Raw genomic sequence first — 19,526 nt, forward strand, 5'->3', positions numbered from 1 at the left:
CATATTACTTCTTACTTTGATCCTATAATCATACAGCTCGTACAGCTCACAGGGGTAAATAAGATTTTTAAAAACGTGTGCAACAGCACCACCTACCGTTTGTTACGCGCTTCTACAACACGTATCACGAAAAGAAACTCGCTTTATTACATGGAGAAAATTAAGTCTTATTGTTTCTGTTTGTTGTCGAATAACAATGAGTAGTTAGTTGTATTTTTTATTGTTAATAAATTATTATTATTATAACTCATTCTTTGATTACTCCTGTGAGTTGCGAATCTGCCGTCCGGAAATGGAAACAAGCTGAACCCACGTGTTCAGCTACCAGGAAAGCAGCAGCAGCAGCAGCAGCAGCAGGGAGGTTTCAGCTTAGATTAATCTCACATATATCTGCTTTCACTGATCTGTTTGGCTGTATTTACACTTCACGACACCTTTCCGAGATGTCTTCGTTCAGGAAAGCGTTGAAATCCCGGCAGAAAAACCACCAGGAGAGATCTCAGGTGAGCAATTCAATGTTTTGCTGCTTTAGCTTGTTAGCCAGGCTGTGTGACACACACACACACACACACACAGTTATGAATACTCATATTTAATGCCACACACACACACACACAGTTATGAATACTCATATTTAATGCTGTCATTTTGTTCGACCAGCCTGGGTTCAGGAAACATTTGGGATTGCTGGAGAAGAAGAAGGACTACAAACTTCGTGCAGAGTGAGTTGGAGACATGTTTTGTGTGTGCATATAATGTCAGACATGTTTGAGGAATAAGTCTTATTATAAGCTTTTATTGTTTTACAGTGACTACCACAAGAAACAAAACACACTCGCTGCTCTGCGGAAGAAAGCTCTGGAGAAGAACCCGGACGAGTTTTACTTTAAGATGATCAACTCTCAGCTGCAGGTAAGTATCAGCTTCATCATTTAGAGGAACAAGATCTCGATCCCAAAAGTTGCTGCTTACCTTGTGGCTTGTTTTGTGGCATGTTGACAGGATGGAGCCCATGCACCAAAGAAAGCCAAAGACGAGGTGGTGGAGGTGACGGAGGAGCAGAAGAAAATGATGAGGACGCAGGACATCAAATATGTGGAGATGAAAAGGGTTGCAGAGGCTAAGGTGAGTTTATATTCTCTGAGAGATCATGAACCTCTTGTACCAGACTGAGTTAAAGGTCCAGTGTGTGAGATTTACAGTCAGAAATGTAATATAATATTCATACGTATATTGTGTAATCACCTGAAAATAAGACTTGTTATGTTTTTGTTACCTTAGATGAACATTTTATATCCACAAATGCCATAAGTCCTCTTCCATGTTGAACCATCATGTTTCTGCGGTAGCCCAAAACACTGAATCTATAAGTTTTGCAGCCGTAGTTTCTCCCCTCTATGCTTGGAAGGAGAGAGTGAGACAAAAGGCAAAACGGCAACTAAACCGCTAGATGTCACTAAAGGTCCTTTTTTTTAAGACATTGTTTAAAGACCACAACAAATCTGGACTTGGATAATTAGCTGCAAAACATTTATGGTATGAATTGTTGGTCATTGAATTTCGTTTAGAGATGTAATAATCTAACCTTCTACTATGAAATGACTCCTTTTGTGTGTTAATCTTTTTGTTTGCAGAAAATTGAGAGGATGAAAGGAGAGCTCCATCTTCTGGATGCAGACAGCAAACAAAAAAACAGCCACACGTTTTTTGTGGATTCTAAAAAAGAAGGTAAACATGAACGTACGGTAGCTGGTCGCTTGATGTAAACAGACATCATTAGTTATTAGTTTCCCCGCGAAGCTGAGAAGGTTTAATCAAAGTTTTTCCTGTGTCCTCCTCAGTGCAGTCATTTGACCTGGCACGCCACCTCAAAACAGCCCCTGAGCTGGTGGACCGAGTGTACAACAGACCAACTCTGGAAACTCTAGAGACTAAGAGCATCCAGGGAGCTGTAAGGGCTCGTAGTATGAAGGTCTGTGTCTGATGTAGATATGAATTGGACTTAATGATAAAAGTGCATCTGTCATATTGTGACTTAAAGGTTCCAGTTTCAGATGCGTTTCAGTCCACTGATGGTTCATGTTTTTCCTCACTCTAACTGTAGACGATGGCCAAGCAGAGGAAGCACCAGTATACAATCCTTTCCCAGAGGATTGACAGAGAAAAGAAATTGTTTGTAATCAGCCAGAAGATTCAGACTCGTAAGGACCTGCAGGTGAGGAGAAGACATCTTCAATCACAATAAGCGCTTTGTTTTCAGTTTCAAGTGACTGCGCTGTATGAACTTTTAAATCGACATCGTTTTTATGCTGTGCATCCAGGATAAGAACAAGAAAGTGAAGGTAAAAAAGGAGACGCCCAACGCTCCTGCTATCTACAAGTTTGAGGCCAAGAGGAAACGGTGAGAGAGGAGAAATCGTCAGGCCGAGAAGAGATCACCAACATTTCCACTGAGATACTGGTGAAATAATGGACTTCACACCTAGACCATACACATGGAATAACTTTCTTTCCCTCAAATATAAATGCAGACGTGCAGTTTTGTACATATTTAAGACTTTTTTGGTTTCTATCAAATAAATATCAGAAGAACATGAACATTTATGTGGTTTCTTCACTTACATGTATCTTGTGGTTGACTTCTTTTGGGAATAGATTGAAAGTTTTCTCATGGTTTTATTGTCAATCAAGGACTCATTGATTTGAGGACGTTGTGAGCTCCAGTCAGCCGAGCCGTTAAAATTGTGGCAGTAGATTGTATTTTGGTCTCGTACCAGTAGGTGGCATTAGTGTTCTTTATCACACTATTTGAAAACGGCACAGGAACACACATCGAGAGTAGACTTAAAGCTTAAAGTCAGCCAGTTGTATGACCCAATATGTAGACTTTTAATTGTGCTTTTGATGTTTTCTGTATGATGTCACTGATGTAATATGTCTTTGCGTGTGTCACAAACGGCTCCTCGGTTTAGTAGGTTGTGAATTGAGGAGCTGAACTCCTCATTCACATTTCAAACCCGTCATGATGGACGGCATTTCAAAGGCTTCTCCAAAAAGCAGCTAGGAAATGCATTCTTCTTCAGCCAGAATTTGAAGTACACTACTTCAACTCCATCCAATTCACATCCTCATCTCATAGGACCAGGTCCACACCATATTCATATGTGGTCATCTGGTAAAAGACATGATGGGGAGCCACTCCGAGGTGTAAATAGTTGAAACCAGCTTGTTGGTCATTTAAAGGTAACTTCCTCAAGATAAACCTGAAAATGTTTGACTTGACATTTGATATGGAACCCTCAAATACACTGTTAGCTCAAGTGTCTGTGTGGCTGGACCATCTTCAACTTAAGTTCACCTTTGCTGCAGCCCCTGATGTTCTGTAGGATGTAGCACACACCTCCATCAGACCCTTTTCACATGTCACAGCAGGGTAGACACAGCTGCAGCTAATAAAATTAAGTGTCAGTTAGAAAGCATTGATAATAATAGTATTGTCTGCTTACTCATTAGCTCACTTTAATCAAAATTACCCATTATTAATTTTATTAGCTGCAGCTGTGCTTACGCCAAAACACCTCCGTTTAAAAAAAGGTAACGTAACTTGTTATAGCTCCATCCATTTCTACAGTTTATTCTCATTCACCGAGCTATCTCATCGACTTGATGCTTCCTTTTAGATTTGTCACATTGTTTATGAACTAAATTAGGAACCGAACTCAAGTTCACTATGTGGGGGATCGGCCTTTAGAGCAAACGTTTTCACACCTCAGCTGGAAATGCAAAGGTGCCGCTAATAACGTTAATGACGGCTCTGTTCTATGCAGGTGTCTCATCACGCACGATATCAGGAAACAAGAGAATGAAGCAGCTAAATGGAATTCAGTCATCTTTCATTTCATTAATTAACACCTGTGATTTTCCCACTGTGACATGTCAAAATGGATCCCATGATAAAGACACTTTGTGTGTCTCACTCACGTCTTTCTGCTTTCACAAGACTCTCCAGCTCACATAGATTTGTGGTCTTTGGTTAATTAGACTTGTCAGGAAAGTGTGTGTGCTGATCAGCTTGCCTGAGTGCTATGGTGGAGCAGGGATTAGCTTAGATTCCTCATTGTAAGATCTTGACTGTAACTAAGGCCAGCTCCTCTGCTGATTCTTCTGCCATCAATCGTCACCAAAATCCAGAAGTCAAGACTTCACATTTCAGGTGAGTTTAAGCACACTCAAATTCTCTTGCATCCCTTTCTAGTTATTTATAGTGCCGTAGAGCTCCATCTATGTGGCCATGTATGGCCATGTGTAGTAAGTACAAACAAACTGTATGTGTGGTTCCTCCAGCCGATAGCGTGAAATAGACTGAAGACCTGGCACCCAGCAGCAGATCACAGTGACCCAGGTTTGATTGATCACTGTGGTGGCAGCAGCTTCATAAACAGGGCCCATCCATCAGTCTCTCCTGGGAACCACTGGAAGGCAAGAGGGGAAAGAGAGGAAGCCAGGCAGAAATGTCACCAGCCACAGTGAGAGGTGGAGGGGCTTGAGGAGAGAGACCAGAGGCCTTGGCCCAAACACTGCTGACCAGAGCAAAGGTGAGCCAACACCTCAGGCTGGGCCAATACAGGGGAAAGAGTGATGGTCGGTGTCCACTTCGACTGGTTGCTCTCATTTAAAACACAGTGTCAAGCTAAGCGCAGTTTCCTAATGGCAAGAAATGTTGAGGAAATGTTTTTAAATATATATAAGATTATGTGGATACAGAAGTAGTACACAGAATATGCATGCATGTGTGGATTCCACTGTACACCACACAAGTACGCACGAGACCCGGCAAGGTCCTTCAGTGGCATTTCAGTGTTGACCATTCATGTCAGAATTGCGTGGTGCCCAGTAAAAGAGTGATTGACGTCCTCCGCCAACTCTCCTTCCCTCCTTCCTCACGCCTTCCTCTGCCCTCTGCTACTGCGTCACAAAGCTGAGAGAGCGTGCGTGTACTGGGACCCTCGGGGCCCAGCGTCCATAAGCGGAGGGGGTGGAGGTCGCTGAGGAGAGCCCAGGGGTCAAAACACTATGTGCGCAGTTCCGGGACCCCTATCAGACTGTGCGACCCAAACACAGACAAGCCACTGTTCCTCCTCAAGCTCTCCTTTCATTCCCCCCAGCAACGGGACTCTTACGCCGGGGTGCAGTGGCAGCGCTCAGGGGTGGGCAGTGGGCGACCTTCTGATTTTAAAGATATAGACAGGCATTTCTCTATTGTCAAAAAGCCTCGTAATTCATTTGACGACTCGCACAGGCCATCCTGCCACCACCCTCCCACCCCAAATGGCATCTCTAAAGTTAATGACCCTGGAGGTTTGCAAACGAATAGTCATTTTTGGAATGGTGGTGGCGGGGGGGAGCTGGAAGTGGAGTGTTATGTGGTAGTCACACAGCTGCAGGGTATGACATTGACCCCAATATATAGTAACTGTTTGAGAGTAAAAGTGTAGCCTGGTTAAGAAGGGGTGCAGTACAATAGGTCTTTGTTCTACAAGTTTAGTTATAAAACATATTATGGAAAATGGCCACTCCTTTTAAATAAGGGGGAACCTTTTGTTATCAGTTTTATTCAAGTGTATTTAATGCTGTATACGGTACAATTTAAAATGAACTCACATTGTTCCAGCTTGTTAAAACGAGCAACATCAAGTGTTAGTCATAGCGAAAGCAAGAGAAGAGTTTAATACTGGACACTGAATTTATTTTCAAACATATAAAACATATTATTCTCACTTCAACATGCATGTAATTGACCAACACATGGGTTTTAAGATTTATAGTCGATGTGAGCAACATTTTCTTGCTTGCAAAAGATTCGAAGTTATTCTAGATAATCTACAGACCTTGTTGTGGACTGTTTTCATTGGAACTACTTTCTATTGAAGAAAAAATCCCCATGAAAGCTGTTAACAGTATGTTCTGTGCAGTATCCAGAGTGACAGGGACACTGTTTCTGGAAAGTGATATAGCTGTTAAATGTTTTAAACGTAATATTTCAGTGTTTACTTCGTTTGGATTAGGGTGGCAAAAATCTCAGAGACAGTTTTATTGTAATTTTGGTGACCTTATTTTTTTTTTAAGCAACAGCAGGTGATCTCATCATTTTCAAGATGATACAGAATACAAATTACTATCACCCCCTCCCCCCTTCCCTGCATGGTTTTAACCTGGCACTTGATCTTTGCTAACCACAAATGCGGCACCTCCACCCACCTTGTTCACCAACATGGCTCCGCCATTCTCCAAAGCCGGCGTACAGAGCCGAGGTTAAGGATGGTTAAGGACAATACTAATCGATCCCCCAATTACGGAGAGCTGGAGAGCGAGAGGTGGGGAGAAGAGAGTGAGAGAGGTGGCCTGGGGATTGAGTGTTGGGGAGGGTGTCTCTAGAATGTGAGGGGTGGGGGGATGAGAGGTAGTCTTTATCTTCGGATCCCTCTCTCCTTTAACTTGAAGCTGGGTGTCATGGGGCTTTTGAAGTAGTGGATAGAGAGGAGGGACAGAAAGGGGGGAGGACGAGGGGAGGAAGAGGGGGGTTCGGTTGGCGTGCAGGCAGGGTCTCTCTCTATGCCAGGGGGAAGGCGTCTGAAGGAAAATCTTTACAGCCTTGACAGTGCCCCTGACGTGTGCGCATTTTTGTGTATTTGTGTGTGAGTATTCGGATACATGTGTGTATCTTAGCATGTTTGTGTGTGTGTGTGTGTGTGTGTGCATGTGTGCCTGAGTTGAATGTCTGGCTCATGCAATGAGGTGGGGATCACAGAGCCCCCTTTTTAAATTGCCGCTAATGAGCCCTGGCTGGCGAGAGGTACTCGAATTGATTAAATTTGCATGGGAGCCTAAATCATGACGGGGGCCTCATACTTGTGCCCCCCACCTCTAGGTGCACACACACACACACACACACACACACACACATACACAGCACCTCTGGCCCCCTCCCACACCCCCATACCCCCAACCTCCACATCAGACCTACAGGGGGTATCTCTCTGCAGGAGAGAGGGGACAGGATAGAACAGGGGGAGGGTGTGTACATGTGTGTGCGGTGTTGAACGGGGCGTGGAGGGCACCCATCTGCCCCGGTATTACTGTCAGTCCATCATTCAGGGGAATGCCAGGCGCGCGCCTCGGGGACGTGTTCATTACGCTTTAACTACCGGATCTGTCCTTGTCTCGCAGTCTCCCCGTGTCATTGTCTGCCTGAGATTGCGTGTGTGTGTGTATATTTATGCATGTGTCTGCTTGCATCACAATTGAACGCACCCACTTCTTGTGTATGGGGGGTGGGGGGGTGGGCACGGTTGTTTGTGTGTTTTGAAATTGAGTCAATATTTTGGCAATGCACACACTGGACACTGTACTTGATTTGGCACTGTAGGTGTGTAAGTTTTTTGAAAATGACTAATTATATTAGTTTTCTTTCTTCCGTCAGCCTCTTTTCTCTTCATTACAATATCCTCACTATCTTCATTTCTACTTCTGTCTGTCACGCGAACACACTCTGCTCCCGACATGCACGTTTTTGTCTCCCAAATGTGTTTAGTGTGTTGCTTCTCTAATGGTTACCTCTCTAATAGCAACTGTGTGATGAGAGGCACTTTTTGTGTACTAGTGCGCCTCGTATCTGTTCAGCGGCGTTGAGTGTGCACGTGTGTGTGTGAGTGTGTGTGTGTGCTGGTCGGGGACAGTGCTTGTGCGTGGTTAGCCTGGGTGATTGCAGTAATCAGATGGGGGTGTTAATCAGAGTTTGTTCGTCAGTGGCCTGATGAGGGGCGATGAGGGCCGCTGATTGTAATGCGATGCTTCAATCGGTCTCTCTGACGACTACAGAGACAAACCACCAAGAAAATCATTATCATACCGTGCACTTTCTCTCCCCCCCTACTTTCGGAACACCACGACAGTGTAAACAAACAAGCAAAACACCACACTTCTACGTGCATGGAAGTATGTCACTGGGAAGATGCGGACTCAATTATTATTATTATACAGGATGTTTTCATTCCAGTGGACACAGTGAAGCACTGTGACATGATAGGTTATATATCACTATTTAGGTGTCAGTGTCACCCCTATTGAATAACAAGAGCAGGGGGAAGGGATGCGTTGGGGTTAGAGGGGAGAAAAGACATAGTTGAGAGAAAGGTTGGGGGTGGGGGAGGTAAATGTGACCCCGTGGTTTATAGTCCTGTCTTGTCACAGAGAGGCTTGCATCAGATCTTTTTTCCCCCTTTTCTTTTTCTTTTTCTTTTTTTTTTTTGCAAGGTGGGGGTGCAATCGCTGATGCTATTATGGCTGCCTCATCAGCCAAGTCCCTACAAGGGCTGATACAAATTAATTAACCTAATTAGGGGCTGCGATTGCGGGTGTGATTATAGGGGCTGGAAGGGGAGGGATGGAGGGATGAGGCAGAGAAGGGATGGTTCATGGAGGTGGGGGTGTGCTGGCAGTCAGGGCCCAGGCGATGATGAGCTGGGAGGTGTGGGAGAGGAGCCAAGATGCTCTGCATGGCTAATGAGGAAAGCTAGCTCGCTTCAGCCTTCTCTCCCCTTCGTCTCCTTTCAGTTCTCCAACTTCTTTTTACTTCCGTTTTTTACAAATATATTTTACTTCTGTTATGTAATTTCCTCCTCCTTTGCTTAATTGTAATTTTATATAACTGTAATCTTTACTCTTTCTCATCTTCTGGTGTTTGTTTTGAATTAAGTAGGTTTTTATATATATATATATATTTTAGTTTTTGATGACTGACTTAGGCTATAGAAACTATCTTGTGCACCTGTTGCAGAGCACAGTTGTCTTTTCCAAGTAGAGGGTCAAAACCATTGGCCAACCTCATCCAACTACAGGACCTTGTTTTTAGGTTAAACATTTTGGAGCATTTCCAAAAGTAAAAGAAGGATTCCAGATTCCTCTACAAAGCTGTAGTCTGCCTTTTGTTGATGTTCTGTAGTATCACACTACATAGGGTGCAGTGCAGCACTGCCTATTGTTCACTTTAACTGTACTCCACACAAGGAACAGAAATACCCTCTGGGAACACACATAGTGTCACGCACACACACACACACACACACACACACATATGCAAGCTCACACAATTTCTCATCCTTTCGTATGCACAACCAATCGCGACTCAACACACAGATGCACACGGTACACTCTCTCTCTTACTGCCTCCCTCTCTCTTACACAGCCACACAGGCACACTCCAGAGGAGCAATATTTAAATCTCCTTCTATTTGTATTGGAAACAGAACAAAGATATTCTTCAGACCGAAGCAAAATGTGTTTTCTTGCCGGCATCAGCAATTCTAATGTTTCTAATGAGTTGGAGGAGTAGAAGACGAGCGGCTGGAAGCGGTTAGGTATCAGTAAATAAAAAAAGAAAATCAAAGGAAAAGAAAAGAAACACCAGCAAAAGTTCCTCAGGAGTGCAGTTTTGGGGCTTCTACCTTCCTGAAAGTAGAGGAACCCGTGCCAGTATTGTCCACTGATTGCAATGTCACCTTTGAATGTTGTCGCTGCATCGGTGCCATACTAAGCATGCAGTGGATTGTGGTATTTGATTTCCAAGATTGTGCCTTTAGCTGCCTCACTCTCTCTTTCGCTATCTCTCCTTTCTCTTCTTCTTGCTCACCCTCCTTCTCACGTTCTGTTTCTGCCTCAGTATCAGTTGCAGGGATGTGATTAGGAAGCCACTACGAGACAGTGATAGGGAGGTGTTCATATCACCGTTCTAATCTGGAGCCCCAGGAATAAAAGGCCCCTTCTGTTTTCCTCTCCCAAGGATTCTGCATTGTAAATGGCTGCGAGGCTCCTCTTCATATATGGAAAAAATGCAAGACAGATTTTTATCAAGCATAAAGGTTAAAAATAAAAGCGAAAATAGAACATGTACGATTTAAAGCTGCCATAATCAATATATTTATATTGGAATAGGATAATATTAATATGAAAGGGGAACAGTAATGAACCCACAGCGAATTCACCCTAGCCTGCAGTTTTAGTGTCTTTCAGCTCATTGTTTCGGTACTGCTGCAAAGGAGTACATTTTTTATTCACTCCCACCCTCTCCAGAGAACTGATTCCAGACATTTCTAACTGTTCTCAAGGAAAAACGCAACTTTGCAACAACCTGGTGATCATGGTGGAACATTTAGCGGCTAAAGAGCCAGATGTTTCTCTCAGTCGAAGAGGCGAAAGGAGTGTGATTATAGGACTTCATCAGCCATTTCAAACATTCCAGGTTTGATCTAAAACAAAAGCTAGAAAGCTAAATATCTTCATCAGGACAATGTTTAATTTCTATGGTGTGTACGATCGGTTAATTTTCCAACTTTTCCAGCAGTTTATTTCAACTCTGTTCTGCCCTATCTAGCACATCCCAGCCAGTCTTGCCAGTTTCATGCAAAATTGACCATATCAAATTCCACAACACTTTCATTAAATCTTTTTTGCATTGTCCTTCCTTTTACTGTTCTGTGTAGAACAACAATTGATACTTGGTTTGATGAGTTTTTACACTCCTTGTTCTAAACACCTACGTGTCAATTACATCTTTCCAGGGAAAAGTCCTCTGGCACACAGAAAGTGAAATGTTCCAGCAACTGTAAAAAAAGACTTTGTTTGTTTGGAATTAATGGCAGCGTAATTAGCATGAATCTCTACAGCCACATGACTGAACATAAGAAATTCCCCTTTCATGCACTGTTATGTTGTTTTGTTTTGTCTTAATGAGGTGTTGCGAATGTTGATTTAGTTAAACTCTTTGTACTTACTGTATGTTTCATTAGATAATTTAAATTCCTGAAATTGAGAACTATGCATTTGTATTCCATATGCATGCAAACAGTTTCGAGTGGCATCACGAGATTGGTGACGTTCACATCGAGGAAGCGTGTGTGTGTGTGTGTATGCACATGTGTTGAGGTAGAGGGACCCGAGCTATTACTCAGGCCTTTGAGAAGTCCCTGTCTCTTGGCTCCGCTACTCTCACCTCACTGATAAGCATGAGCCCTGTCAGAGGGAAGGTAAATACGGCACTTAAGGATTCCTCTCTCATTTTGTAGTCACACTTACGCTTTAATTAAAGCCAGAGCGAGAGAATGAGAGAGAGCGATAGCCCTGCAATGAGCTTGATGCTATCAGGGGGCCAGGCAGGTAGAACCACCAGGAGATGTAGAGCAGATACCTGGCCTCTGACCAGTGCATGTATGTGTTTAAAAGGGAGAACAATACAGTACATATTTAAGTATGTGTGTATATTTATATGATATCTATATATATATATTTATCTGTGCACATGCATACACAACCCACTCAAAATGTTTGTTTGTGTGTATGTGCAAGGCTCTTTACGTTGCTCTCCCAGCTAAACAGCTGTAGCGAGGCTGCTATCAGATATTTATAAGCGGCTCATGAATATGGATGGGCGGCAAGATGGGACTGATGTTTGTCCTCTAAGAGGGGATGAAAGGAGAATGCGCTCCCTTCCCTGAGAGACCCAGTCAGGGCCGCTCATAGAGCAGAGGATGGGAGCTCTGGATTGGGAGTAAGATGAGGTTTGGGGTGGGTGCTGGTAGTTCAGGACAGATGGTAAAATTTAATGAAATGTGATTTGGATGCTCAAGGCAAAGCATTTCCCTCGTGGATTTCTAAATTAAAAACTTCTAGTGAAGTATTTACACTATCATCAGTATGAGTTCTTGCTACCTTATTCTCATGCCATACATTTAAGATTTTGAGATATTTGCATTCTTATTGATGAAATGCAATTGTCAATACGATACCAGAAATTTGACAGTGTTGATCAGCTCTAATGGCCTAATAATTACATATCTAAGATGTTTGGCCTTTTCAAATATTTTTGGCATGTCTGTCTACTTTAAGTGTGTTGTATCAGAGGATCAGAGCCCAGGATGTACAATTTCTACATTTACATGCACATCCTACGTCCATTTACGTAGCATAGGTGGAATAAAACATGCCTTCCCCTGTTTCAAACCACAATCATGTCCTTCCGGCCAAATGGAAATTAAGTATATTTTTAAGCCTTCCAAGAAAAAAAAAAAGTCAAATTTCTTTGTCATTGTCACAGTAAATAACGAATGTCCTTGTCCTTAGCGGTCACTCTGATTCCCAGCAGCAAACATTTGGTCAGGGACATGCATAACTGACCAAAGTGTCCACAGTAGAGGTCACCACATTGAGAGACGGGATCAGAGGACGGCAAGCACGGGGCAAGCGGCAGTGCTGTACTACAATGTACCTTTCAATGCTAATCACTGAGTCATCTATCAGAGCTAATACATGGGCGCTAAGCAACCTGTACATGCATTAGACCTCCCCAATTACCATAATGGGTTGGTTTTTAATATGGCTAATAGGCTGGCACGACCTTGCCCATTCACTCAGCAGGTACATGCACCCAGCCGATGTGAAATGGACATATTTACAGACTAAATGACCATTAGGGACTTTTACCTGTTATGGGTGCATAGCTGCATCTGAAAAGGGAAAGATGGATAGATGACAAACAGGAACATTTGTAGGCAAAAGATAATAAAATGAGAGCAGAAAAAAGCTAAAGTGGTGATGTGTGTAGAAGAGAATGGATATTATTGTTGGTTTTGCTCTTTGGGAGTACAAAACACAAAATGACTATTTTATGGGCCAGCATTTTGACCAAGCAGCCTTTCTCATCTCTGAATGCGCTGGTGTAGAAGTGCCCGTGGGCACCGCTGGGAAGTGCGTCAGTGTGGGTGCGATGTGGTACCGGGAGGGCGGATGGGTAGAGAGGAGGAGAAGGGGCAGAATCTGAAATATGTGCCTCCGCAAAACCCCGGGGGGTTAACATTTTGATTTTCTCTGAGCCTTTGTGGTAGTGGACAAATGATCCCAGGAGTCGGACAATAATGTTTTTATGGGACTCTAAATGTTGAGCTCAACAAGGTCATTGTGGGAGTGTAATGGCCAACACGTGGCCAGGCTTGAACTCCAGCAGTCTCGCAGTTGGTCCGGGGGCCAGAGGGGAGGAGAAGAGGTGGGAGGAGAGCAGGGACTCACCCCTTCAACAAGCCCGCACTTTGTTCTAATGGGAGACAAGAGCCACTCAGAACATAAAGTACCTAGATGACCAAACTGTGCCTGGCCAGGCCAGACTGGGTCTTGTAAACTGGCCCAGAGAGATAATGTTTCCCTGTAGCTAATCTGTGCCTGGATGCCCACGCCCTGGCATCTAGTGAACAATAACCCCTTCCTGCTTCAAACAAGAATCCTTTTCTTAGTCTCTCTTGGGACATGTTGGACTTTTACTGTCTGTCGCTCCCCTGTGTGTGAGTGTGTGGGTAAGAGCTGAGTGATTTATCTGTTACTCAGGATAAAGGACTTCACTGTAGTCTGGTTGTCCACTTCACTGTCACTAAAAAAAGAAGCAGATGGGAGCTGTGTGAACCTCGATTGAAACTCAGGTTTAGACACAGAACTTTTAAAAGATCGGCTCTCATGTAACTACTAACAAAGACGTGTTCTTTCTCTCAAGTGTTTGAGTGCTCTGTGAGTTGGTGTCATCTCACATGGTATGGCTGTTGTTGAGTCATGTTTGTTGTCCTGTTTTCCTATTGGTATTGACAGTAAGTGAGGACATCCCCACACCCGTGGATTGATCCTGTAGACTGGCGGTATATCTTTATTTGTATGTGTGCTCTCGTTTACGTCTAACGTCGACAGTACTGTAAAGTAAATCTAGGGCAAACTGATTCACTCAAGTCACATCAGTTGATCTGAAAAATGCTGATTTGTGACGATAATTTCTGAATCCTCTGAGTCACAAAATGCGCTCGGCCAAGCATCGACGTCTTAGATTGATCGAACAGATGTTTAATAGGACAGAACTTGAAAAGGCAGCCTCATCTTGTCTCTTCTTTGTCTCATAGTCCTGATCGCTGCATGGCAAATAGATGGACCTGTCAGTCCCTCCGAGGCCCAAGCTTCACAGTCCCCTGAGTGAAGCTGTATGTCTGCTGTTAAAAAGGGCAGGAGCACCAGACGGAAAATCAATAGATCAATCATAACATTTCCACTTCTAATCAATTATCCCATGACTTACTATCCATCTTTGTTCCTTTGTGTCAATAGATTGTGGTTCGTCCTTTTAAGAATTATGTGATTTACAATTAAAAATGACTCATTTTGTTTTTTATATCTATCTATACAGTAAGTTTTGATGCTCAACAACAATTTTAAAGGTACTATAAAACGTTTGCGTCACAATGAAACTGTCAACACAATGAAAAATTACAGCTACATTTACAGAGGGGTTATGATTCAAAGCCAAAGAAGAAAGAGTGAGAGTGATAGAGGGAGATAGAGAAAAAGTAATAAAGAGGGCACATTGTTTCCAGTCTGCACGCATGAGCTTGTCTTTTCGACCATGTTGAATTCCAGCCATTCAGATGACTGGAGTGCGTAGGCCAGGCCTCCAACGCGTTTCCCCGTCACCATCACAACAGTTGCCATTCATGAGGCTCCACTGGCTGTGGGGACATCTGCACCACAACTCTTGTCACCTCAGCCCCCCCCCTCTCCGTCCTTCCCTTCTGCACACAGCCCCACTGAAACAAACACACATACACTGACACACGTATATACGCATACACACACACACTAAACTTCTTCAGCTAAATGCCAACGGAGAGAATCAGAAGGGCATCAGAGATGGCTGTTGTCTGCGTACGCCCATGTGTGGGTTTGTGTGAATGGGACCCAAGGGTGGGGAGGTCTCTGATACCACGGGGTGCACATTGCTTGGCCCGCTCGGGTGTGTCACGATGGTTGGAGGGTTGAGCGGGTGACAAACCCAAGGTTTTCAACCAGAACGACCCCCCTGGCATTCCACACTGGCTTGTTACACCACAGTGACGTGGGTGGGCCAGGTGACCTTTGAGCCTATGGAGCTCTCTCATATGTGTCCATTGTGCCATGGATTCTGTATCAATTTCACACATCTACACAATATGGATCACAGTGGGTTCCTATTCAAAACTTAGAGTTCAGACACAGTACTGAACACTCTGGATACAGCCAAAACTAAAAGTTGTTCAGATGACTCGTGACTTCATTTCTCGATATGTTCAACAATAAATACAGCCAGTCATCCCTGTTCAGTAATTGTTTTTAGTGTGTAGAGTTAAAATCACTGAAATATGCCTCAATACAGGAAAGCATTCTATAAAGTCCCCATTCATGATATTCCCAAGCTGGCTCTTCTGCTGGTATTTCACACCATTGGGTACTGGGCGTCAACACAGGGGTTTGTTGGATAAACATCCAACGCTGAGTAGGAGCGCCAAGCATCACTGTTATTGTTACTGCTTAATGCCATGCACCAGCATTGTTGTTTTGCAGCAATCAACACATACATATGTAATAAAGCTGAGAGGCAGTGGGACAATACAAGCTATTGTAACACCAAACTCAGATCAGCACAAAAGGCCCCCACCAGTCTAGGTCGAAAGCTGACACTAGCTTTGCATAACTGTTTTCCAGGACTGGAAATAACAGTTTTCTCGTTGGGAACGCAGACTAACGCGATTGGTCTCTGTTGGGAGTTACCTGGCATTTGTCGTTATATTGGTTTAGAGCCATCTGTTGAGCGTGTTGGCATTTTTGTGAATGATGAGGTTTGATGGATGGTGATGAGTGTTCAATGGAGGGAAGGACAAGAGGTGACGGGACATTTTGGAGTGACTGCAAGGATGTGGATTGTCTATATGTGTCTTTGTATATGTGAGTTTGTGTGTGTGTGTGTGCGCGTCTAAGGGCAAACAACGTCGATGACTGTGTCAGGGGTGAGTGATAACCGTGGTCTTTTCAGCACTGCAGGGCGGGTCAGACGGATGTGATGGATGGTTAGCAGTCTGGCCCCCTTCTTCACGCCTCTCTCCAGCCCCAGTGTCTGGGCTTGGGTGGAGGGCTGTATGGGCTGGGCTGCTGGGTAGTTGGGGGTGAACACGTCTGGCCCTTGTTAGACAAAGGTTGCCTGCACTCAAAAAAAAAAAAAGAGGCTAGGCTAAATTGTGTTTAATAGAACGACTGCTCTCAGCTAAACCACTTGAATTTCAGCTGTCAGTTATTCAATATAGCACCTGGAATTGCTCTCAGTTTTGACGTTGACAGCTAGCAGACAAAAACGTTGTTGTATGGAGAGGTGCTTTTCCTACCTCTTTTGGTTTTACCCCTACTTATAACCTGTGAATTGCTACGTCTTAAACATGTCAATATATGATAAACAAAAACTGGTAAAGAGAGTAAAGGTAGTGAATTTGTCACAGCTGATATGGAATATTTAATATACTTTCAAACGTTTTTTATATATTTTTTCCAGAGATACATTTGCAGAATGTGCTTTAGGAACAATTGCAAAAAATGTTCCCTGTTGTTTATAAGAACTGTCTGATATAAGCATAGTGTTGGGAAAACAGCTGTTTAGCCTGATCCACATGAGGTAAAGTTCAAAATAAAAGTAGAAAAATAATGACAACGCTTTTTTCTTTGTTCTCCACGTCTACTTTTTCTGTGCCTTCATTTCCTTTCCCCTTCCTTTTTCTTCCACCTCCTTGTCTCCATCATCATCCTCATCTACCTCCCTTGCCTTTCTTGTACTACAGTCTTAGGATTTCTCCCCTTCCTTTCCCTCCTTCACTGACATACTCTACAAACACCACACAATATACATAGACTGTATGTACACATCTCAGGGGTCATCTGTCTTTCTGCACTGGTAGAGGTGACGGTGTATCTGACACAGCCATCCTTTTTACTGACGAAGGTTGGCTTTCCATGGCCAGGCTTGTGTTTGAAGGCTCTGTGGACACTGTGGTCTGCTGCTTCAGGCCCAGGCAGGCTTACAGAAGGGCAGACAGCAACCAACACCCCAGAGAGGCACTACAGTAACCTGCCTTGTGTCTTTTTCTCAATATTCAAACATGGGGGAGGGAGGGAGAGAGAGAGAAAGTGAAAGAGAAGCAACAAAGGCTCATGTGAAAGAGCACAAGGCCTTCGCACATCCAGGCTCACTAATTGACGGCTGCAGGGAGTGGGAGAGACAGTGGGAGAGATAAGAAAGCCACCAAACCCTGCTTACACTCTGCACATAATGCATTCAAATGTCCATACTGGAAAAACATGGACACATATACAGAAACACATGCACATAGCACACATTTTAAAGAAGGTATGTTTTAAAATCTTCAGTCTCATCGTTCACTTTCCTTAAGTCTTTGATCCTGCCATCCGTGTAGTCCTTCCTCCCAGTATTCACACCTCATAAAACAACCTCTGCAGACACGTGCAAAATTTGTTTCATCTCTATGGCATATGCACTCATATGTGGGCACAAGTATGGAGAGAAAGGCCCAATTTGCTGCTTTGTCACTGGTTTAGTAATAGCAAACTGAAGGCCTAGGGCCACTATTTAATTGCTTTGGCCATGTGCACCAAAGAGGTGCCACACCAATTAATCCCCTTGATGGCGCAGTGTCCTGTCCCATGCCTGCACCCCCTGGTAGAGTTGTCCCGCAGGGGAGAGGTGGGTGGGGTAGAGTGGGTGGAGAGGCACATGGGAACCCCCTACCAACAATGGGTACCAAATCCATACCCTGTGCTCCACTTCACTATCACCACCACCCCCTCAACATCAATGGATCACCTTTCATCTATATATATATGCAAGTAACGCAAGCTCATTGCACCACCAGTTCACACATTACGGTGCTGCATCAATCATATTTGAATTGTTGAATTGGGGCGAAGGTGGAAGCTTTAGAACAAAGATTTGACTATTTGTATTTATTGCTAACAATTCATTGCTTCTTAAGTTTAAAGGGGCAAGGGCACCAGGTAAAAATACTTCAGTACTGCATTCACAGTTTTACTTGTGTGAAAGTATGTTAGTAAGTAAAATGATTCATTATGCAGAATGGTACCTGTCATTGTTACATGATGCTTTAACCTATAACCAGCAGTCTTTAACACAGCTTCGTACTTTATGAGCTCATAGGTATACGAGTAACTATTCATGGTTGTGATCCATCACTGGCTAACTAAAGTGACAAGTGACAAAATTACCTCCAATAATACATCATGCGTGCAATGTGAAGGGACTGGATTTCCCCTACCCCTTCCTTTACCTACGTACCCATGGGTCATGAGTCTTTACCCCGACAAAGGACCTGTCACCTCTGCCCATCATCCTCATTCCCAGGCCCCTTGACTGTGACTGAGGAGGATAACCTAACTTAGCCTCACCACTGCGGGGAGAGCAGCAGGTGGACAGGCAGATTTGAGGGAGAGAGACAATTGTGTGTTTGCCTCTCTACATAGAGGGGAAAGCATAGGGAAGCAGCATAGGGGGGATGGAGAGGGGAAGAAAGGGCTGAAGAGAAGACGAGGGGGGGGGGGCAATGGGTGGATGCAGCATCTGGCTGATATGCAGCCGTGTACTGAGGCGATGAGGCGCCTCCAGCCCAGGAGGAGGTAGGGGAGTTTGTATGAAGCCAACACAGATAGCCGAATAGATAGACAGTGACAACAATAGCCTCCTGTAGCCCACAGCACCAGCCATTTGCGCCACTTGACAAACCCTCTCGACCATATCATCCTGTGAACTTCCCTTTACATCTTATCTTAAACTTTGCTCATCCTTCATTCAGTTTGCGGCAACAAGACAGAAATTAGGATCCATCACGAATAAAGAAAAACCATCACGTACATGGAGGGAGATCACTACGAAGAGGGGTCAAGACACAGACTGACCTTTTCTCTTATTTAAAAATCAAAGGGGTGCCACTACCTGCCCGTAGGGAAATAGAGGTGGGTTGACTGGAGAAACCAGGGTTAGCGGGGGTGTCTGGGTGTTAATCCATGGGACCATCAATGACCCTTGACCCCTGGAGGCATGGGATTGGGGTCTGCCAAAATGCGTCTGTGAAACTCAGGCCTTCCCCTCTGCGCTTCAGGCAAGCCAGATCCTCCAAGTAATGATTTATGGGGCAGGGTGCGATCGACACACGCTCAGCCCAAGGGATGGTCCTAAATGGTAGTTTTGACACCACTGAGAGACGGGGTTAAAGGTGATCAATAACAAGCCACTGGAGGAGGAGAGACAGAAGGACAGATAGAGCGAGAAGGAGAAGGGGAGGTGGTTGATGAGAAGGAGGAGGGAGCAGCTCTGTTTTTAATTGGCCTCTGCTCATTACTTGGGTCTTTGTAGACCATCGCCTCTTTTGTGCATGTCCCAGCCTCTAGCTCCAGGGCACATATGTGTTGGGGTTTTAGGTGTTTTTGTTCAATTCTTCTTGAGCTGACCTCAAATGCAGCTCTCTCAAAACACTGGTTTGAAGTTTGACCTGAAAGCGACTGAGGGAGAAAACAGTGAAAAAATGTTCTTTCATGATATTCTCGAATCCTACTTCCAG

The 19,526-nt window shown here is 44.0% G+C and overlaps 1 protein-coding gene and 1 long non-coding RNA gene across 2 annotated transcripts in view; both read left to right on the forward strand.

Moving 5' to 3' along the window:
• The first annotated feature begins 274 nt into the window (after window positions 1-274).
• On the forward strand, window positions 275-2,598 carry utp11 (UTP11 small subunit processome component). The gene is made up of 8 exons (XM_010731647.3): window positions 275-503; window positions 661-722; window positions 810-912; window positions 1,003-1,125; window positions 1,635-1,728; window positions 1,842-1,972; window positions 2,105-2,215; window positions 2,322-2,598. The coding sequence occupies exons 1-8, from the start codon at window positions 444-446 to the stop codon at window positions 2,403-2,405; spliced, it is 768 nt and encodes a 255-aa protein (XP_010729949.1). The 5' UTR covers window positions 275-443; the 3' UTR covers window positions 2,406-2,598.
• A 1,364-nt stretch (window positions 2,599-3,962) lies between these two features.
• The window catches only part of LOC113747488 (uncharacterized), a 34,129-nt gene continuing 18,565 nt past the window's right edge, over window positions 3,963-19,526 (forward strand). The window contains exons 1-2 of the long non-coding RNA XR_003463656.1: window positions 3,963-4,213; window positions 4,345-4,595. This is a non-coding gene — a long non-coding RNA (uncharacterized LOC113747488). The remainder of the gene's footprint in view (window positions 4,214-4,344; window positions 4,596-19,526) is intronic.

Source organism: Larimichthys crocea, chromosome XIII (genome assembly GCF_000972845.2).
Source record: "Larimichthys crocea isolate SSNF chromosome XIII, L_crocea_2.0, whole genome shotgun sequence".
Classification (NCBI taxonomy): Eukaryota; Metazoa; Chordata; class Actinopteri; family Sciaenidae; genus Larimichthys; species Larimichthys crocea.

Coding starts and splice junctions, on each gene's coding strand:
- utp11 (XM_010731647.3), top strand. CDS start 444: ATGTCTTCGTTCAGGAAAGCGTTGAAATCCCGGCAGAAAAACCACCAG. Junction 913..1,002: donor TGATCAACTCTCAGCTGCAG/GTAAGTATCAGC, acceptor GCATGTTGACAG/GATGGAGCCCATGCACCAAA. Junction 2,216..2,321: donor AGACTCGTAAGGACCTGCAG/GTGAGGAGAAGA, acceptor CTGTGCATCCAG/GATAAGAACAAGAAAGTGAA.